This window comes from Mesoplodon mirus (assembly GCF_964341445.2).
Source record: "Mesoplodon mirus genome assembly, chromosome: 12".
Taxonomy (NCBI): Eukaryota; Metazoa; Chordata; class Mammalia; order Artiodactyla; family Ziphiidae; genus Mesoplodon; species Mesoplodon mirus.
Genome location: NC_138988.1, coordinates 78,572,161 through 78,594,819, shown reverse-complemented (window position 1 = coordinate 78,594,819; position 22,659 = coordinate 78,572,161). Strand labels below are relative to the sequence as shown.

The window sequence follows — 22,659 nt, the reverse complement described above, 5'->3', positions numbered from 1 at the left end:
AAGGAAGTAAATTTGGGTCAAGGGTGTGCATACCTTCGCAAAGTTTTCCCAGGGTCAATAAGCAGCTGCAATTTCTTCGGCGAACGCCAGGCGGCATCTTCTCCCTCCTCCCTCCTCCTGGACCGCCTTCCCACTTCAGATCGCACAAAGAGCCGGCCTCCTTCGCGGTGACATCACAAAGAGCCGATTCCCCGCCCCTTCAGCACCACCACGTGTGTCCCCGCGCCCGGCGGCCACCCGACTCATTCCCTCGCCGGCCGGTCTGGGCAGCGGAGGAGGGTGGTTGGCAGCGGCTGGAGGCTTCGCTATGGGAAGTTGTTCCTTCGCTCTCTCGCGCCCAGCCCTCCTCCCTGGTTCTCCGCAGCCGCTGTCGGAGGAGAGCACGGGGAGGCGCTGGTTGCAGCCGCGGCTGCTTCTCCCCGCCCGGGCAGCCGCGCAGCTGGGCAGGTGCTGAGCGCCCCCGGAGCCTCCCTCGCTGCCTCCCTCCTCTGTCGGGCTGTCCGGCTGCCGCAGTGCACATGGGGTGTTGGAGGTAGATGGGCTCCCGGCTCGGGAGGCGGCGGTGGATGCGGCGCTGGGCAGAAGCAGCCGCTGATTCCAGCTGCCGGGGGGCCACGCGCCCCGGGCGCCCTGCGAGCCCCGGGCTCAGCCATGGGGATCTCCGCGAGCAGCAGCACCGCCCCGGCCTCCTGCAGCCGCATTGCCGGAGCCACGATGATCGCGGGCTCCCTTTTCCTGGTGAGAGCTCGGGGTTGCTGGGGGCGGGGGGGTGGGGAGCCGGGGGTGGCGGCCGCGCGGGAGCAGAAGGCACCGCGCTCCGGGAACCGGGCGGGTCCTCGGGCCGGGGCTGCGGGGGGCTGGGGTCCGGCCGGCTGGGTCGGGAGGTTTGCGACCGAGGGAAGGCAACACAGCGGAGGGCTCGGACCGGGTCATTTGGGGGAGCCGTAGGGCTCAGCCGGGACTCCGGAATGAAGGCGAATTGTTTTCCTTGCAGTCTGGCTGCGCCGGGCGAGGTGCGGGAGGTGGCCACCGGGCTTCCTGCGCATTTCAAGGCTTCTCCACCTCCTCGGCCCCTCCGGGGGCCTCCACCCCCTCCACGCACCCCCACGGCCACAGGCCGCTGCCCCCGCCGCGTGGAGTGGGGCTGGGGCCGCAGGGTGGGCGCTGAGGCTGGCGGCGGCCGCCGCTTTGTTGCAGCTGCAGTGTCATGTCGGGATGCTACCGCAGTAGGAGAGCGCGGGACCTGTGCGCGCCGGCCCCCGAGACCGCCGCGTGCATCCGCGCCTAGCATTCGGCGCGGGCGCCTCGCCCCCTTCCCCCATCTCTCCGCTTTGGCTGGGTGGGTCCCGGTCTCGGCACGCCCAAAGAAGAACCCTGAGACCCGCTCTCAGGCGCCTCCAAAGCGCCGGCTCGCAGCCAGGCAGCCAGCGCGTTGGCACTTGAGTGGGGGGAGGGGGAGAGAGCTCTCCATAAAGGAAGCTGAATTTTCTCCAGTCTTGCCTATCGCTCGCTTACCTGTGGCCAGGCAGGTGAGCCTGCAGGGTGAGACAGCTTCCTCCTTGGGCACTCGGTCTGCATCCAGCTCCAGGGCGTGCCCTGTAGGTAGTCCTCTCCGTCACTTATCTGGTCAGAACCTGAAAGCACCTTTGACCCAAAACTTATCCCCAACTTCCCCAGAACCCTTCCCCTTCTTTGCAAATGTTAGGGGGGATGGGATGAGTTAGGGGGAAGAAAATTGATTTAAGATCAAACCCGAGCCACCATAAGCTTCCCGTGCATATCTTTTTGTCTCCTCAAGGAGGATGGAGATTCTTAGCTAAAGGCCGAACAAAAACAAAAAACAAGAGCCTATTTTCATGGCAGGGCTGTGTCAGGGAAAGGCAGGCTTGCTGTCTCCTTCCCGAAAAGGGCTTAATGCCTGGCCAGCCAAGATCTCTTAGATCCCAGGGCATTGCAGTTGCTATGGCCTGGGAATTCATCCTACAGACACTCTGGTTCCCTGTGTGAGGGTGTGTTTTAAAGGGGAAGAGAGAGACTAAAGAAAAGTTTGGTGCTGTTAGCATTTATAATGAGGTAAGTCCCAGTCTTCCTTCAAAGACCCTTTTCTGCCCACTTTATAGAAATGGCAAAGTCAAGATTTTTATCGTTGACTCAAGGGTGGTGGATGATGAGCGGTAGAGGGGGAAGGTCTCTTAAAGCAGTGAACCTGGATTGGACAGTCTTGGTGTGGAGAGAAACCCATCTAAGGCCCAGGGAACATTGATCCTAAGATGAAGTAGGTCCATCCTTCAGCTGCCTCCTTGTCAGCCTTAGATCTACTACTGTACCCCACTACGTGCCACCCCACTACATGCCTGTCCAATTCCTCCAACACATATGATCATTATGCTCCCCATGGAGTCCATTTCTGGATTAAGTCTTAAGTCAGTGCAATATTTCATTGACTTTCCATTTCTGCTGCTTTAAGTAAGGTCAGAATGTAATCAAAGTGCAGCTTGCTTTAACCTCCGGAGAAAGAGCCCAGCTCCTTTTCCGAAATCATTAAGTCCAGTTGACCTAAAAATTGTGCACTGGATTTGCAACTGAAGACTTGAGAATGCAAGTTTGGCTGTCTTTAAAAAAAAATGAAATTTATAGTCGTGTTTAGAAGCAATCTCGAGATATTAACTAAAATAAGAGTCCTTATTCTTCTGCTAATTATGATAGAAAGGTTCCACTTCAGTTCATGGAATGGCCTAGAATTGACCCCTTTGTCCTGAAGGGAAACTGAGAGGGTGGACCAGGGGTCATCAGGGTGGGGAGGCAATGTCTTTTATTTTTCCCATTCCAGCTCTGCAAGCTCCAGTCCTCAGCCCAGGCATTGTTAGTGTATAAAATGATGATCTCATGGGACTTCCCTGACTTCACAACTCCAAATTGCCTGATGATGAAATGTAACAAGAGAGAAGGCTCACTGGGGGAGAGTTGAGGCTGGTGGTTTGGTTTGGTGCAGGACATTGATGAGAATTACATGAGTGCCTTTGGAGGAAAGTATTTTCGCTGCTTGCACTTCTGTTTCTGATGCGTTTGTTTTTGTTGTTGTTTTTTTTTTTGGCCACACCACGTGGCTTGTGGGATCTTAATTCCCTGGCCAAGGATTAAACCCATGCCCTGTGCAGTGGAAGCACGGAGTCTTAACCACTGGACTGCCAGGGAAGTCCCTGTTTCTTTTTTGTTTTTAATTCATTAATTTGTTTATTTTTGGCTGCGTTGGGTCTTTGTTGCTGTGCGTGGGCTTTCTCTAGTTGCAGCGAGTGGGGGCTACTCTTTGTTGCAGTGCTCAGGCTTCTCTTGTTGTGGAGCACGGGCTCTAGGCTCGCAGGCTTCAGTAGTTGTGGCTTGCGGGCTCTAGAGCACAGGCTCAGCAGTTGTGGCACACGGGTTTAGTTGCTCCGTGGCATGTGAGATCTTCCCGGAGCAGGGCTCGAACCCGTGTCCCCTGCATTGGCAGGCGGATTCTTAACCACTGTGCCACAAGGGAAGTCCTAAAGCCCCTGTTTCTGATGAGTTGAGATGTCTATGTGATATTGGAAAGTGAACCACACACTGAAAGGCAAAATATTGCATGTTTCAGGGCTTCCCTGGTGGCACAGTGGTTGAGAATCCGCCTGCCAATGCAGGGGACATGGGTTCGAGCCCTGGTCCAGGAAGATCCCACATGCCACGGAGCAACTAAGCCCGTGCGCCACAACTACTGAGCCTGCGTGCCACAACCACTGAAGCCCACGCGCCTGGAGCCCATGCTCCTCAACAGGAGAGGCCACCGCGATGAGGGGCCCCCGCACCTCAGCGAAGAGTGGCCCCTGCTTGCCGCAGCTGGAGAGAGCCCGCGCACAGAAGCGAAGACCCAATGCAGCCAAAAATAAATAAATAAAATATATTTTAAAAAACCCAAAAAACAAAAAAACAATATTACGTGTTTCAGGCCAAAAGTCTGGAGAGCAGATAAATGAGAGCTTAAGGTTTGTGCCAGTGTTAAGGAATGCCCTAGAAGGGCTTGCCCAGTATGACACAACACACTCAAAGATGTCTCTTGCCCTCAGGGAGTTGCTTTGACTGGACAGATAGAATATTGGCAGTGGGACAGTCAGAAGAAGGGAGCCGTAACTGTTAAGGAAATGAGGTCTGAAATTTTAGAAACCACTAATCTGCACAGATTATGAATTCCAGATAGGACAGTTGCTGTAAGATCCTTCAGCTGTGCTACTCTAGAAAGTCCCAAGTATGGTGTTTGTCACTGTCTTTGAGACTAGATGTCTAGCTTAATGCCATCTCCTGACCTTTGCTTATCAAAGTTAATTATCTAGTATATTGGCATTTGACTTTGGCGATTTGACTAGGTCCGTGTGGAGTAGCTGGCTGGAGCTGAAGTCCTGGGTGGACTTAGTGACAAGTTCGAGGAGAACTTTAGATTAGAGCTGATGTTATATCCAAAAGACTTTCTCTTTTTTATGTACTTGAACTCCACAATCCTAGAGTGGGAAAACCGGAAGGGAAAACTGGAGGAGTAAAAACAGCCTAGATTGGGGAAGCAAATTATTTTTTCATGTTGACAAACCTACATTGAGCGCTTACTGTGAGAGGCACTGTGGGAGCCCGGGGATGAATTAGGGTTTGGATCTTGCCCCTCAGGTGCAATTTATATGGTGTATAAACGTACATGGTTATCAATAGTGCTGTTTGGGTTTCACGCGTTCAGAAAGAATCAGTGGATGAATGTACTATACTCAAAGTAATACATAAAATGTGATAGACGTTAACATCTTTAAACTACTTGAAATAATTTTGGCTTTTAGTCTGAAAGTCAGAAGAAGAAACGTCTTCCTACTCTCAGAATAATATCTACTAGCCTTCGTAGGGAAAGTGACTTATGACTCAGAAGAGTAGGGAATGCAGACCTGTCCCGGAAGGCAGGGTTTCTCATGTACCCCAGGAATCTCCCATCCCTATTGTCAAAATGTATAGAATGGGATCGAGCTTTCTCATCTGAATTCTCATCTCAACTCTTTCTAAAGGCATATGGCTGAATCTTTCTCAGGCCCAGTCCAAAACAAATAAACAAACCTACCGTGTAAAGAAAATACACAGGCGCACCAAATCAGCAAGAAAACGATTCCTTGTCCTGGAATGAATGCTACCTTAAGTTGAGACAGTACCTGGGACTAAATCGGCATAGGGCCACCAACCGGCTAGATTACGTATTTTCTTGTGGCTAAATTTGGACAGAGTCTTTCAAGCTGGATGTGGTTAGCAGTTAATGCTGTCTTTTCCAGCACTGTTTGCAGAAGGCCCCTTTCTCCAGGTGGATGGGGTGAGTGTGCGTGGGCTCAGTCTGCTTGTAGATCAGAAGACATCACATTTCACCTTACACTTGACTCCATCTGTGAGGATGAGAGGCAAACGTCTCCTCGGAGATTCCCTAGAGAAGTTGCAATTGGTTTTGTACTCAGCCGGCCCATTATAAAGCTTGCAAACTATAATTGGCTCAAGTAAACTTTATTAATTGTGTGTGTGTGTATGATGGGAAATGGTCAGATGCATCATCAGATTATTCTGGGGCCAGTGTGAATTGAGTGACTTTTCTTTCTGTCAACTGCCATGCCTTTTTTTCCGGTAAGCACTCACTCTGCTGGCCCTCTTCCCCCAAGCAGGCCTGGCAGACTCCGGTGATGTCAGGTCACCCGGCAACTTCCTGGAAAACTCAGTTGCTTCTCTTCAGTGACAAGAGTCTCTCATCACCTTTGGGCATGTGCCCGACGACCATTTGGAGCGGATGCAGCCTGGAGCATTAGGTGCAGATATGTCTGTTTGAGAGAATGAAAACGGAAGACGTAATAGGAGTTAACCTGGTCCCCACATTGAATCCCCATTTAGCGTTAGCGGGACACTGGGCATTACTGTTGCTGGGATAGCAGCTGCTGAGCTTCGATTCTTTAGGGGCGGGGTGAGATCGTGAATAAATACTGGCCTTGCCGCAGTGTTTGTATTTGTCAAATACCCAAAAGTAAACAGGCATCCTAAATTGGCTCGTGTGATGCCACCTGGCTACTTTGCCACCTCCCATTTCCAGCCTGAGTCCAAGAGGAGAGGAGCCAGGCAGAGATTATAAGTAGGGAGGAACCTGGCAGATGTTTAAGTGTCTGCTGAACGCTCACGAGAGCTGTAGAAACCTGGCGCTCACGGATGTTTAGGCCGTTGCTTGAAAGCAGTGGTGATCTCACGCTGCTGAAGGCCTCCAGGAATGGTCCATTCTCGTGGATTCTGGCTCTCTGGAGTTTTTCCACATGTTAGCACCCTGGCCTTGGAGATGATGGATGCTTGCAGTGGTGGGAAAGTTGTGCTCAGGGGGTCCTCAAGCAGGGGTGGGATTGGCCAGGGCATGGGTGTGGAGTCAGGACAGCGTGCTCTAGCCCCATCTTCTCTTGAGAATATCTGAAAATTTTGTCCAAGGCTTCATTCTAAATGAAAAAAACAAAACCAAGTTTAAAAAAGACGGGGCTGCTGGGACTTCCCTGGTGGTCCAGTGGTTAAGACTCTGCACTTCCATTGCAGGGGGCACGGGTTTGATCCCTGGTCAGGGAACTAAGATCCTGCATGCCACACGGTGTGGCCAAAATGTTAAAAAAATAAAAATAAAAAAGAGGGCGTTTCATAAACGAAGTCACAGCAAGGCTCGTGAGCTGATCTTGATATCATTTTTTTAAAAGTTTATTTATTTTATTTATTTTTGGCTGCGTTGGGTCTTCGTTGCTGTGCGTGGGTTTTCTCTAGCTGTGGCGAGCGGGGGCTACTTTTCGTTGCAGCACACGGGCTTCTCATTGCGGTGGCTTCTCTTCTTGCGAAGCACGGGCTCTAGGCGCATGGGCTTCGGTAGTTGTGGCACGTGGGCTCAGTAGTTGTGGCTCATGGACTCTGGAGCATAGGCTCAGTAGTTGTGGCACATGGGCTTAGTTGCTCTGAGGCATGTGGGATTTTCCCGGACCAGGGCTCGAACCTGTGTCCCCTGCATTGACAGGCGGATTCTTAGCCACTGCACCACCAGGGATGTCCCGATATAATTTTCCATTTGCTCTTTTGCCACCAGGACTGCTTGGTGGCTCTAGTTCTTGGAGCCATTTGCTAATCTGTTTTGGGAGAAGGAGCCTGAGTTGAATGGATTTAGGAGAAAGGAAAGGGGTGAGTTCATGGGTTCTGGAATCAAATGAGCAGCGGTGGCTTCAAAGAGGGCTTTGGCCCTGACAGCCCAGAGGGAAGGAATATTAACGGCTCTTAATATGAATCATCGATGTTGGTATTGTTAAGCTTCTATTTATTGAGCATGTGCCATTGACATTGTGTTGAATGATCTCAATAAAACCTTCAAGTCCATGACGTAGTAGCATTAGCCCCATTTTATAGGAAATGAGGCTTAGGAGAAGTTATGGTCAAGCAATTGTCAACTGCCAGAGAGAGAATTCAGATCTAGGCCAACCTGGCTTCCTACACACTGCTCTTTCTGCCAAGATGCGGGTAGGGCACAAGTAACCTTAATTTACTGGAATTTTGTTTCCCGTTAAAGGAATGCTTTTACCTGAGAGTCGAACTTTCTCTTTCCACTGGGTGAGCAGTTCTGCTCCATGATGGCATTTGGAAATTTAGCCAAAAGGGCTGATTATAAAGTAAGAGCAACCTGTGTGTGTGTGTATTGAAAGGGGAGGGCATGGAGCCATTGGCAAGCATTTTCCTATGGTGTGATTCTGACAAGGAATGGTGCCATGGTTAGGATGGAAAGATACTCTTGCAAATTAAAATGTTATAAATAAGGAATAGACGCTTTGCTTTCCTGCTCCTTGGGTCATTTTGAAAAATATTTGCTTAGTGAGTAACAGTATGACATGGGTTCTGCTTAGCATGGCAGTTTCAACTCATCCTGAGAACTTGAGGACCTCTTGGGGTTTTTTCTTTGCTGCCAGCCTGATTATTTGTATAGGATCAGTGCATGGGTTTGCCTCATCTGTTATTAGTATTTTCTTTGTAAACTTTTCATTTCAGGTCTCTTAGAAACTGGTTGGGCTCCATGATTTGCATGGTTTTGTATGTGATGTGTTTGTGTGTGGTTGATCACGCTTGTAGCGCTCTCCTAAGCAAGGTTTTCATAGATGTAGGTGCTGAGTAGCCTAAAGAAAGGCATAAGGTGAGAAGAAATGTTATCACTGGTTCCAGGAAAGAAGTTAGCATTCTGGTTTCCCAAAGAACCCTTTAGAGCCAAGACCATAATCTGATATCAACTTAGGTATGGCCAGTTCAGCATAACCAGGGTTAAGAGAGGCAAGAGGATCGGAAGGGGAAAAAATACTCAAAGGCAAATGGTGACAGGTTCCCAGAATAATCTAACTGGTCGTTAGTCACTCCTTGCTCTTCCTTTACTTCTGGACGTCCATGGCTCTTCTCTCTTTGGTTGAAATCTTGTGTACCTGGTCCAGGAGAAACACCAAATCGGACAAGATTTGGGTATGCTTCCCTCCCCATATGAAATGCTCAGGGCCAGCATTACTCCATTTCAGCTTCTTACTGACGACAGACAATGTGCTATTCATCTTCGTGTTTCTGGCTCAATGCCCTGACACATAGTAGTTAAGCAATAAATGATTGTTGAATGAATTCCAGAAGGATTTTGCTGTAAACTAACTGTTCATTCATTCTAGACAAGTTAGAGGGTAGTGAGAGCTTGATCTATCTCTCAATACTTGGAGCTACATCTCAAGGGTATTTGAGTTACTAACAAGGAACATTTTATTTATTTTTTATTATTATTTTTTTAGCCGCGTTGCACCACTTGTGGGATCTTAGTTCTGTGACCAGGGATTGAACCTGGGCCTGGGATTGAACCTGGTCCCTCGGCAGTGAAAGTACGGAGTCCTAACCACTAGACTGCCAGGGAATTCCCAACAGAGAACATTGTAAACCTAAGCAAGTTGGCAGACTAGAACCTAGTGGACGTGGACGTCTCTTTCTGTGTCTTCCCAATTCATTTTTTTTTTTTTTTTTTTTTTTTGCGGTACGTGGGCCTCTCACTGCCGTGGCCTCTCCCGTTGCGGAGCACAGGCTCCGGACGCGCAGGCTCCGGACGCGCAGGCTCAGCGGCCATGGCTCACGGGCCCAGCTGCTTGGTGGCATGCGGGATCCTCCCGGAACGGGGCACGAACCCGTGTCCCCTGCATCGGCAGGCGGACTCTCAACCACTGCGCCACCAGGGAAGCCCCTTCCCAATTCATTCTTATTCTTGGATGTTACACAACCATTCATGTACAGTTAAAACTAATAAGTACATGCTTGTGCTCTGTGTTTCTTTATGTAGCTATTTTTCTGTGATCTTACAGGGATATATTTTTCATTCATTTAATAAATACTTATGCTGCATCTGTTAAACATCAGGCATTGCTAGACTCTGGGTATGTGATAGTAAAAGGCTATTAATGGGTCCTCCCTCTTGAAGTTTATAGTTTATCAGGGAAGACAGAAGGGTTGTTATTTAAGGACTGATCTTCTGAAAGAGCAGAAGGGTGGATATTCCAGTAAGAGGCAACAGCGCGTGGAAGGGCCCAGAGGTAGGAAAGGGCCTGCATGTTTAGAGACTGGAAAGAAGGCCATTGTGGTTGGTGCTCAGCGAATAGAGGCAGAGGGAGCGGGGACTGAGGTTGAAGAGGTGGGCAGAGGCCAGAATGTACAAGATCTTTAAAGATACGAATATGTCAGGATATCACTCAGAGTACAGTGGTAAGCAGGGTTATAATATGGCTTTAATTAGATTTTTTTTTTAATAGATCACTCTGGCAGTTCTGTGGAAAATGGGTTGGAAAGGAGAAATGTAGATGCAGGAGGCCAGTTGGAACCTTTTGCCATAGTTCAGGGGAAAGATGATGGTTCTGGGGTGGTGGCAGTGAAGATGGGAGGTTACCATAGATTTGCAAGAGTTTGAAGAGAGTTTCCTGATGGTGAAATACGAGCGGGCAGGTGCAGTGAAAAGAAAGCAGTCATCAAGGCTGGCTCCCTGGCACCGTGTGGCTTGTGGGATCTTAGTTCCCCGGGGGGCACAGGTGTCGAAACTGTGTCCCCTGCAGTGGAAGCTCGGAATCCTAACCACTGGTCCGCCAGGGAAATCCCATGACTCTCCAGTTCTTGAGTTGAGTCTTTGATGATCTGATTCCTTTGAAGGGGAGGCTGGGGAAGGAGTGGGTGAGATTGGGGCACCCAAAGTTTGGATGTGAGTTTGAGGTGCTGTGATTTATGTCAGTGCAATCTTCATGCCCGCCAGTTTTTAAGCCCACCTCTTCTCTGGTTGGCAGTGTGTTGAGTCATCCCCCGTTGTTGGACACTTGGGTTATTGTCATTGTTTTCCTACTGCAAGCGAGCAGCACAAATAGCGTTGTCTCTGTACAGACGAGTTGCTCTTTTTCCTTTTGGGTTGTTCCCAAAAGTGAGGTACATTTGAAGTGTATTCCCCAAAGTGGAATTGCTGGGTTGCAGGAAATGAATGAACCATTTTATGGCTCGTGCTGCATGTTGCCAGATTGTCTTTAGGAAGACTAAATTCATTGAGAGCATCACCAGCAACCTATAAATGTACCTTCTACCTCACAAGCCTGCCAACATTGAAGTTTCTCATTTTAATTTATTTATGCTGCTTTAATATAGACACGTAAAGGTCCTTCGTTGTGCAAATTTACATTTCAGTAGTTGCTAGGGATATCATCAATTTATCCGTGGGATAATTTCCCTTGTAATTATTCTGTCTCAACTATTGAGTGGAATTTGTGTTAACCTCCTTTGCATTAATTCTTTACATTTTCAGTTATAAGCTTTTATTAGCTATATGTGGCATATATTTTTCCAGTCTACTTTTAATGTTTTTATATTTCATAATGCAAACATTTCTTTTTTTTTTCTTTTTCTTTCTTTTTCTTTTTTTCAGCCGTGCCATGCGGCTTGCAGGATCTTAGCTCCCTGACCAGGGATTGAACCTGGGCCACGGCATTGAAAGTGTGGAGTCCTAACCACTGGACTGCCAGGGAGTTCCCTCAGTTAATTTCTTAAACCTATTTTCTGAGAGTATCAGAAAATGAGAGTATCTTCTTTTGTGTCGGAGAGTATCTTCTTTTTTGTTGTTGATTTTTGTTTTCACAGTCAGACATTGATCTCTTTTTTTTTAAACATCTTTATTGGAATATAATTGCTTTACAATGGTGTGTTAGTTTCTGCTTTATAACAAAGTGAATCAATTATACATAAATATATATCGCCATATCTCCTCCCTCTTGCGTCTCCCTCCCACCCTCCCTATCCCACCCCTCTAGGTGATCACAAAGCACTGAGCTGATCTCCCTGTGCTATGCGGCTGCTTCCCACTAGCTATCTATTTTACATTTGGTAGTGTATATATGTCCATGCCACTCTCTCACTTCATCCCAGCTTACCCTTTCCCCTCCCCGTGTCCTCAAGTCTATTCTCTACATCTGCGTCTTTATTCCTAGACATCGATCTCCTTACAGATGGGCTAAATCAACTATTGCTATTACTTTAAATTTTATATTTGATCTTTTTAATGTTGGGTTTATTAACCTTTCTGGAATTCAGCATCATGTTGGTGGTGAGAACTACATCAGTGTGTACTGCAGAATGTTCATACTCCTAGTGTGAGGAAAGGATTTCATGTTTCACCATTTTCTGCAGCCCTCCCGCTGGGCCTCCTGGAGCCAAAATCAGGCTGCCATGAATTGTGCCTCTGCAAGACAGGGCTCCGATCAGGAGCATTTCCTAAACTTTTAGACCAGAGGTTGGTAAACTTTATCTATAAAGAGCTAGGTAGTATTTTCGGCCATGTAGACCCTGTGATCTCTGTGGAAACTACTCAACTCTGCCTCTGTACTTTGAAAGCCGGACCTAGGCAATGCCCAGAAGAATGGGTGTGGCTGGGTTCCAAGTAAACTTGATTTGTGGACACTGAAATTTGAATTTCAAATCATTTTTTTTCATGTGTCACAAAATTTTATTCTTCTTTTGATATTTTTTCCCCAACTATTGAAAATGTAAAAGCCGGGGTTGGTTCACCGGTGTTGTAGACCCTAGAATCGTGAACACCTTGTGGGACAAGATCAGGGAATTTCACTCTGGAAAGTGCTGACTTAACTTCTTCTCCCTTTGTCTCCAGTGTACCTACTAGTAACAAATCCTTTCTCCGCTTGTGTTTTCTCATTTGCTGTATAGTAAGTTTATATTCTGAATCTGTTTGGAAACGCCAGTTGGTCCTTGCTTGTCTTTTACCTCCTTGCCATGCAGTCTGTATGTTTTGTTTTGTGTGGACTCCTAGCCTAGTAGGGTGTGTTTTAGGTTTACAGTGTTTTTTTTTTTTTAATCTAGAGTCTCTGACACACTTATCAAGAATCGGATATTTTCGTGTGTTTTTTTTTTTTGGCTGCACCTCATGGCTTGTGGGATCTTAGTTCCCCACCTAGGGATGATAGAACCCGTGCCCTCTGCAGTGAAAGCACGTAGTCCTAACCACTGGACCTCCAGCGAACTCCCGTGTTTTTTTTTTTTTTTTTTTTAAATAAAAAGGAGGCTACATGTTTATTCTTTAGTTAGTGTAAAAAAACAGGTATTATTTATTATTATTTTTATTGAATGAAAGGTTCTTTAAATTCTGTAGTGCTTTACAATTTTCAGAAGTTTCAAACACATGATTCGTATTCATATAATCCCATAGTAACCCTTTTTCTCCCCATCCCCATATTGCTTCTCCCCCTTGCCTCTTTCCACTGGTAACCACTAGTTTGTTCTCTATTGGATATTTCTGTTTTAATTGGGGTGTTTTAAAAAGTTGTCTAATCCCAAGGGACTGAAGCTAAACTAGAATAAAATGATAGTACCAGGAGTGATGATTAATATAACGAACATTCATGGAGAACTTCCTTGGGTCATGCGTGTTCTACCTGCTTTATGTGTAGTAACAATTAATTGTGAAAACAACCCTAGGATTGTTATCCTATGTATTATTTTTATTGCATTATTATTAAAATTATTTAATTGTATTATTATTATCTCCATTATATTAATGAGGAAATGGAGACACAGGTCAAACCACTTCCATACCCTCCCCCTCCCCCCCCCCCAGCTCCAAATCAGGATCTGATAGAGCTGCGCTTGCTCAGATGCTTCAGGCTAAATTAGGTTTTGTTTATACTTTCAGGCTGGAGCTGCTGGCCTGGCTGGTGATGTTAGTTTTGCCTTGGTTTATATGAGGATTCTGTAAATTCTTAGTGAGCCCAGAGGCATGTTTCCCCTACACCTTTACCACTGTCTTATGTATAAGTTGGCTTTTCCACGTAGGTGGGGTCTTAGCCTATAAAACTAGCCATCGTGATGGATGGAGGGAGATGCGTTTCTGTGGTCCAAGGCCTGAAGGCTGAGTACACACTCTTCTGCATTGTAGGTTCCAGGGAAGACAGCATTCGGGTTACTTCAGTCTTGCCCATTTTTTTCCCTTTTCCCCTGTGTGCCCTGAGCTTGCCTTCTTCCGGTCCTGTTGTCAGCTCATTCTAGCCTCAGCATTCTCTAGATTTGCCAGCTTTAACAGCAGTCCCTGCTTTTACCCTAGCAACAGAAGGCTTTTTTATATCAGAGAGGATAGTAGGCAGTGCCAGAGCCAACCAAATTTATATAACACAACTGAGAACAGGTCTGTCTGTGCTTTGTAGATGCTTTATCCCTGGTGCCTTTCTCTTTGTACATTCTTTTTCTCTCTTCAAGTCTAGAGAATTCCCAGCAGTCAGTGTCTTGCGATTACAAATTTAATGTGGCGCTGAAAATAAAATGGTCAGAACTTCTGGGGGTGTTTCTACCCTGCTTGGCTTTTGCTGTTTGAGCATCTATTAGTATGTCTTATAGTCACCATCTCAGGAATAACTTGGTTCCCTTTTCTTTGTTATCGTATCCACAGTAGCGGAGATTCCTTTTGATGTACTAGTTTTAGGCAGCATTGAACAATTTTCTATAGCAAACTCACAAGTGGTCTTCCTGCTGATCCCTTATGAATACACAAAAGTTTATCACTGTCTTGAGTTTGCTTATTTTCCATGAAAAGTGATTGGAATTTGATAGGGAACAAGAATGACATGAACACGTTGTACTTATAAACTGCATGGAATTTTTTCCCCATCTGTTTGAAGGACGACGTCATGGGGTAAGAATTGTTAAAGAGAAATAGGCATCAGCATTCTGACAGGTATCAGCACATCTGGTGCTTCTTGGGTCCATCTCTGTGCCCTAGAGTAGAAGTGATATAACAGGACAGGTGTGACGTGTATCACCAAGGTGAGTGTGGAGGCCTTCATAGCTGGTCATTTTAAAGCTACCTCTTCCCTCCTTTGAAATTTGCTTTGTCTTGGGTTTTCCCTTTTAATCACTGCATGAGTATTTATAGTGCTCCCATATCCTGTACAGTTTGGGGTGGTACACTGATATTTGCTCATTTAACCATGATTGGTGGTGAAATAAGTGTCCTAAGTACATGAAATTTTTCAAATAACTAAAGTTGAAACTAAGATGGGACATAGGTGACTTCTGGAGAATAATCTCATTATACTGCTTATAATTCCAAGCACCAAGTTAGTGTAATCTTTTTATGAAATGAAGGGGAGATATTTTAAATTCTTCATTACATTTGCTTGTCATCTTAAGCACCACACAGAGCATAATTCTTATAAGCCATTTTTGGTTCTGTTAAAACAGAGTGATATCCTCAGGGGCTTTGGAGGCGAAACTAACTATTTGCCCTTCCACCGAAAGGTGCCAGCCTGCTTTATCTCTTGAGTGATGATGGCTACGTGGTGGAGGCATTTTGGTTTTCTCTCACTTGCCTTTATATCCGTGCTCATGCCCAGCAACCTCTTCCATCCCCACCCTTTACTTTGCTGCTTCTAATTACTCATGGTCTGCAAAGCCATTCATTCATTTAGCCAACAAACCCTTGCCAGTTATACCATACATTGGGTACTCTCCTCAAGGACTTGGAGAGCATCAGAATGTAACAGAGTCTATTCTTATCCTCATGGAGCCTGTGGTCCAGAGGGGAAGACACACTAAGCAGATGCATGTGTAACTACAAAATGAAGGTAGTCGTATAGGAAAAACAGGAATGAGGGGATGGATAAACAACAAGGTCTTACTGCATAGCACAGGGAACTGTATTCAATATCCTGGGATAAACCATACTGGAAAAGAATATGGAAAAGGATGTATATATATGTATAACTGAGTCACTTTGCTGGACAGCAGAAATTAACACAACACTGTAAGTCAACTATATTTCAATAAAATAAGTTAAAAAAATTAAAACATTTATTAGCCTAAAAAATGTATATGAGGGGAGAATATGAGACCAGTTTTAAGTTGGGGAGGGGAGGGCAGGGATGGCATTTCCAAGGAAGTCCTAACTCTGGTAAAGGTTTTGCATTCCATCGTAAGTCATGTGGGGAGCCACTGAGAGTTTTAAGCAGGGGACGGAAGGATCAGATTTGGCGTGTCAGTTGGAATGGGTGTCAAGAAAGGAAGCCACGAACTCCGTACTCTTTGCTAGACTCTCCGAGGAGGTATGAGTGTTTCTATGAGTGAGCTCCTGGTCCCTGAATTTTTTGACATTTCTTTTGACTGCTGAGCACAGGTATTGGCAGGCTTCTTTTATTTTTTCTTTCCTGTAAAGAGCCAGATAGTAAATACTTTAAGTTTGCAGCCATATGGTCTCTATTGCAACTATCCAGCTCTGCCGTTATAGCATGAAAGCAGCCATAGACAATACCTGAATGAATGCCTAGGTTCCCATAACACTTATTTTTTTTTTTACATCTTTATTGGAGTATAATTACTTTACAATGGTGTGTTAGTTTCTGCTTTATAACAAAGTGAATCAGTTATACATATACATATGTTCCCATATCTCTTCCCTCTTGCATCTCCCTCCCTCCCATCCTCCCTATCCCACCCCTCTAGGTGGTCACAAAGCACTTATTTACAGGAACAGGGGGCATGTAGCTTGCTGACCCTTGGCTCAGAGGATGCTTTGTTTATCATTTCCATGATCTTCATCACAGGTGGTTGAGCAAGGAAGGAAATGCAATCTACGTGGTTGACCCTGGCCTCGAGCTGCTTATAATCATTATGGGAAGATAAGTATATACACTGAGGAAGCCATCAACTAACATTACAAGGCAATATGTCGTTAGGCACCAACATGATGAACAGAAGAAACAGGAAATGTGATGAAGAATTTGCTCATCGGCTTGGAATCTGAGTGTCTAGGAATGGTTGTAAAGGCTTCATAGAGAAGGTGGAACTTGATAAACAATCACAGACACCTTGAAGGTTAGAGCTGAATACAACGTAGTCCAACCTGATAATTTTACAAGCATGTAAAACCAGGTCCAACTGATCTTAAGGCAGAGTCTGGACAAGAACACAAGTCCTCTGTTCTCTAAATCTTTGCCCAGGTATTCTTTGTATTTCAGGTCTGGTGCTCTCGTAGGCTGAAAATACGTATCTAGTAAATTCATAGTAATAAAGAGGAGAAGGAGTGAGAAGTTCCTAGTTATGGGTTGTATGGAGACTTCTTTGGACCTTGAAGAAAGGGGTTCTCAAAAGACTGAGGGCAGCATGGTTGTAGCTGTCATTTGGGATGAGAAGGAAAGAAAAGGGAAACTGGGGTGTGGAGTGGGAAGGGAAGGAGGTGAATATGGATTATAGAAAGACGCATGCGTACACTGACACATGGATGGAGAAGCAATCTACATGTCCTTAGTAGGAAGTATGTCTAAATTCTTTACCATGTGCATGTTCAAAGGCGTATCCATACTGTTGAAGAGAGCTTTGACCATTATAAAGAAGGAAGTACCTATGTGTTCAGACATGGAAAGATTTCAGTGATGCAGTATTAGAAGGTGAACAAAAGCAAGTCACAGAATAGTGGGTATGGCCTGTCCCCTTTATATATGTAAACCAAAACCAAACCCAAAGTAGCTGAACTGGCCAACTGAAAGCATGTATGTATGTGTGTTTTATGTGTAAATGCTCAGAAAATGGTCTGGAACGGTGCCCACCAGAATGAACAGTGCGTTTCTCTGGGGAATGGGTGGATTTGAGCAGAGACTTAAACATTTCACTCGATTTCATAATTAGTAAAATTGTTAGAAGAATGTTTATTTTTGTTATAAAAATAATACTTAAAAAAGAGTAATATTAAAACAGTAAAAAGTGCCAGGTTGGGTGAGAGGCAGAGGGAAGGGCTCTGACTGTGGAACTGAGCTGTCTCAGAATCATAGGTGATTAGAGCCCCAGGAGGCCCGTCGTGGTTCAGGGGGTCTAAAACTTAGCTGGGGATGAGAATCATTTGGAAAGCTTAACAAGCAAACCAAACCAAACCAAAACAGATTCCTGGCCACACTGCAGATCCAGATGATCTCAGGTGATGGGCTGGGGATGTGGATTTTTTAAAAACTTCTCAGGTAATTTTGATGCTGCGTTTGAGGCCCGAGTCTTTGTTTGAAGCTCTGATTTAGTTTCCCTGCCTCTGTATCAAGGAGAGAAGTAAGGATCTCGATCAGGGGGAACCAGCCTCAGGCTTTCTGGCTCCTGTTCTCCTGAACTTTTCTCAGTGACTGTGTCTCTCGATTCAGGTGTTTTCCCTAACATCAGATTTTCGGTATCATCAAATTTGTCTTTACATTTTATAGGGAACATTCTTAAATACTGTTTTTTTTTTAAAATAATTTATTTATTTTTGGCTGCATGGGGTCTTCGTTGCTACGTGTGGGCTTTCCCTAGTTGTGGCAAGCGGACTGCTCTTTGTTGCAGTACGTGGCCTTCTCATTGCAGTGGCTTTTCTTGTTGCGGAGCACGGGCTCTAGGCGCGTGGGCTTCCGTAGTTGCAGCACATGAGCTCAGTAGTTGTGGCACGCAGGCTCTAGAGTGCAGGCTCAGTAGTTGTGGCGCACGGGCTTAGTTGCTCCGCGCCATGTGGGATCTTCCCAGACCAGGGCACGAACCCGTGTCCCCTGCATTGGCAGGCAGCTTCTTAACCACTGTGCCACCAGGGAAGTCCCTTAAATACTGTTTTTGAACTTGACTGCCCTCCTCCCCAAGCTTTGTGCTTGGGCTCCTAGGTGGCTGCAGGTTGACTGTGGCCTTCGGAGGCTCAACAAACAGGATGTGCATCTAAAAACATTAATTCTGTTATTTAAAGCTCGTTACGAATGCCAAGGGCCTGCCTCTGTTTTACAAAATACAAACAAAAAACATTTACCTTTGTCTATTGGTCAGCTCCACCCGGGTCACCTGTTATGGAAGTAGCAGCTCAAATATCTGCCATCCTGCTTCTCAGCTGACTTGTCCTGGTATCAAGAAATGGCCACGCAACCTTTGGGTCATAGAAGGAGGACACTATTCAGCAAGTTATTTTCCTCTTGCATTAGGATTTTGACTTCTGTGTAGCATTTTTAATGTGAGTCCCAAAGTGCTTTCACATTCGTATTCTCCGTTGATTTTACAATCAGTTCGAGAGGTACTGTCAGCTTCATTTTACAGATGGAAAAAAAGGAAGCTGAGGCAAAGGTCAGGCAACAAAACCAAAGCTTCACAGCCAGGAGATCAGGCCCCTGTACGGAACTGGAGTCTGTTTCTCTCTCTGTTATGTTGCAGACGCAGTGTTAAAAGGGTACAGAACGGGTCAGGCCTTTCATGGGAATGATGATGATGGTGGGGTTGGGATTCTTCCATCCTTTCTCCTCCTCTTCCCGTGTAACACCTTCTTGGTTTTTGTCCCCCCACCTGCTTTTTCTTTCTTTCAGCTTGGATTCCTCAGTACCACCAGGGCTCAGCCGGAACAGAAGGCCCCAAGTCTCATTGGCAAATACCACCATGTCGACCGTGTCACCGGCCAGGTGCTTACCTGTGACAAGTGTCCAGCAGGAACCTATGTGTCTGAGCACTGTACCAACACAAGCCTGCGTGTCTGCAGCAGCTGCCCCATGGGGACCTTTACCAGACACGAGAATGGCATTGAGAAATGCCACGAGTGTAGTCAGCCGTGCCCCCAGCCGATGATTGAGAAATTACCTTGCGCTGCCTTGACTGACCGAGAATGCACTTGCCCACCTGGCATGTTCCAGTCAAATGCTACCTGCGCCCCCCACACGGTGTGCCCTGTGGGTTGGGGGGTGCGGAAGAAGGGGACAGAGACAGAGGACGTGCGGTGTAAGCAGTGTGCTCGGGGGACCTTCTCTGATGTGCCTTCCAGTGTGATGAGATGCAGATCATACACAGACTGTCTGAGTCAGAACCTGGTGGTGATCAGGCTGGGGACTAAGGAGGCAGACAACGTCTGTGGCACGCTCCCGTCCCTCACCAGCACCACCCCTCCTTCCCCTGGCACAATCAGCCTTTCCCGCCCTGAGCACGTGGAACCCCATGAAGTCCCTTCCTCCACTTATGTTCCCAAAGGTAACTTAAACTCATGAGTTATGTATGTGAGGAAGGCTTTGTGCCCCATGGAGGTACTGAGAATGGGCTTGGACCCAGGATGTTTTCTCCATCTGGTCTGTTCCAAAGTCACCCCTTGAAGAAAGGGCTTGCGTTTTGTGGCTATTTAAAGTCTAGCTTCTTTGGACCTATTAGAAACATTGAGACTCAGAAATGATCTATTCGGGGGAGCAAGTATCTGAGAACCAGGTGACATCAAGCTAGAAAGTAAAAACTGAGAGAAACAAGGTCAGCGTGTGGCCTTATGGAAGTCACTGAACTTCTCCAGGCCTTGGTTGCAAACTTGTCAATCATATGGCACCATAAATGAGTGATTTAGCTGTTTTAAGGTCCCTTCTAGATTAAAAGTTTTCCAACACCCAGCCAATCCTGGGGAGACACAGCCTGAAAGTCAGAAGGAGAAGGGGAGAAAAATACCATGACATCTGGAAGGGAGGGATGAATGTTGGATCTGAGGTGGGTCAGAAAAGGGAAGAAAGGCAGAAGCTTCAGGAAACAAGCACATCCGTGTCACACGGAAGGTAACTAGCATTCACATCTAGAAAAGAATTTCTTGTTTTCAAAGGACTTCATGTCCTCCATTAAGTGTACCCCAGTTTTCCTCAGAATTCATTTTGAACCTCAGGCAAGAATAACATTGTTTTTATTTTCAAATCCTTTTTGATTAAATTTAATTTTCATGAGGTGACAGCCAATGTGAGCGGTGCTTTCCGGCAGACTCTCACGTGTGGTTACGTTTGACCTTCCTGATGACTCCATGAGGAGGGCCTTCTCACAACCGCCAGTTGAAATGAAGAAACAGCCTCAGAGAGATCCCATGACCTGCCCAGGTTTCCTCAGGGGTCGATTTAGGCCAGGTCCTGTCTCTTGGGACTCAAATTCCCAGGCTTTCTCTCCTTAATAGAGAAAGCTTGTGGAAGCTTCTCCGAAAGCAGCCCACTAAGCTGCCTGCTCAAATCTTGTCCCTCTTATCACGAGCACATACTAAGCAAGTCCTGCCTTATTTTATTCACTGACCTGTCTCACCGGACCTTTCACTAGTCAGACTTCGATTGGAGTTCGAGCTCTTTTCTTTATTTTAGTCGTATTCTCCATTTTACCACTGCATCGTGAAATAGCGAACTGGTGGGAGAGTAGCAATAAAGAAACGAAAGGACAAAGGAATTCAACTGGAACTAGTTTTCTGAATAATCAAAACAATTAAGGGTTGACTCAGTATGTGCAGCCCAGGAGAAGCTGCTGTGAAGCTCAGACACTGGATCCCTGAGGATGCCCTTGGTTTTGACATGAGGAAGTGAGTTTAGCTGTTAAGCTGAGTTTTTACCTTCTACATAAAGGTGCTGTCAGGGTCTTTATGAAAGCGTACAATGCCATTTATTCTTAAGCTCCAAAGGTCATCTTTTCTTGGATTATCTGGCCTGGTTTGGAGATGACTAGGAAGAGGAGGGAATATATGGAGCCCCACATATAGAAAAGCTCTTCCCCCCTCCTTACTCTTTTTTCTAGGCACGAACTCAACAGAATCCAACTCTTCTGCCTCTGTTAGACCAAAGGTGCCGAGTGGCATCCAGGAAGGGACAGCCCCTGAGAACACAAGCTCAGCGAAGGGGGTGGAAGGCATGAACAAGACCCTCCCAAAGCTCCAGGTAGTCAACCACCAGCAAGGCCCCCACCACAGACACATCCTGAAGCTGCTGCCGTCCATGGAGGCCACTGGGGGCGAGAAGTCCAGCACGCCCATCAAGGGCTTCAAGAGGGGCCATCCCAGGCAGAACCCGCACAAGCATTTTGACATCAATGAGCACCTGCCCTGGATGATCGTGCTTTTCCTGCTGCTGGTGCTCGTGGTGATAGTGGTGTGCAGTATCCGGAAAAGCGCGAGGACTCTGAAGAAGGGGCCCCGGCAGGATCCCAGCACCATTGTGGAAAAGGCGGGGCTCAAGAAATCCATGACCCCCACCCAGAACCGGGAGAAGTGGATCTACTACTGCAATGGCCACGGTAAGCCTCCCATCTTTTCCCTTTGCTTCCAGATCCCCCGCCTCTCCCTCCCTAGTCCCTGTGGGTGGAAGGAATGGGAAATGCAAAGTTTCTGGAATCTCCTTTGAATACCAAGTGCTGTTTGTGTTACGAAAAAGGAGGTGGTCAGCCTTCGACATAAGATGTTCAGAGAGGATAACTCCTCTGCCATCTGTCCCCATGGCACACTTAGAGGACAGTGTTTTGGCCTCAGAGTCGTGAGAGTGACCTTTAGGGACTTTGTTCGACCTCATCATTTAACAAGTGAGGGAATCAAGTTCAGAGAGGTTTGGCTGCGTTCACCCAGGGGAGTCTTTTGTTCGGGACAGATGGGACTGAATCCACGTCTCCTGACTTTGGAGCCCTTGCTTCTTCACAGGAGACTGCTCAGAAAATTGAGGGGGGAAGAAAACAACTTGTCTTAAATTTGCCTTTTTGAATTTGAACCTTGCTTTTAGGTTCCTATCACTTTTCTCACATGTACTTTTCCCCCTTATATTTTTAGGATCGCATTTCTATCAGGAAGATAGAAAGGTCTTTTGGGTTTTAGACACTCAAAGCTTACTATATTGGTTATCACCTGAGTCTGGGCCCTCTCTCTTTTACCTAGTTGTCAGTGTGTGTGGATGCAGGCTGGAATATTTCAGTTCTTCCTCTTTTGAGGGCAAAAAATAGCTTATAGAACTTGTCCTAGCAGCTAAGTGTGATCTGAAGACTACAGTTTTCAGACTATGGCAGTAACTTCCGTTTCTTTAATAGTAAATGATATCTCAGCTCAAAGTTTTGATAATCCCATTTGGGATCGTTTTCCTTAAAGATAAAGGGGTGGGCTTCCCTGGTGGCGCAGTGGTTGAGAGTCCGCCTACCGATGCACGGGACACGGGTTCGTGCCCCGGTCCGGGAAGATCCCACATGCTGCGGAGCGGCTGGGCCCGTGAGCCATGGCCACTGAGCCTGCTCGTCCGGAGCCTGTGCTCTGCAACGGGAGAGGCCACAACAGTGAGAGGCCCGTGTACTGAAAAACAAACAAAAAACAAA

At 46.5% G+C, this 22,659-nt stretch overlaps 1 protein-coding gene across 2 annotated transcripts in view; it reads left to right on the top strand.

Annotated features, from left to right (window-relative positions):
• Positions 1-231: 231 nt before the first annotated feature.
• The window catches only part of TNFRSF21 (TNF receptor superfamily member 21), a 64,113-nt gene continuing 41,685 nt past the window's right edge, over positions 232-22,659 (top strand). Inside the window, exons 1-4 of one of the 2 annotated variants that reach the window (XM_082639518.1) lie at positions 660-738; positions 16,164-16,434; positions 18,912-19,563; positions 21,109-21,603. In XM_082639518.1, the coding sequence (XP_082495644.1) occupies positions 19,092-19,563; positions 21,109-21,603 (967 nt within the window). In that variant the 5' untranslated portion in view covers positions 660-738; positions 16,164-16,434; positions 18,912-19,091. Of the gene's footprint in view, positions 739-16,163; positions 16,435-18,911; positions 19,564-21,108; positions 21,604-22,659 lie in introns of both variants that reach the window. The other variant, XM_082639517.1, reaches the window with a different exon arrangement.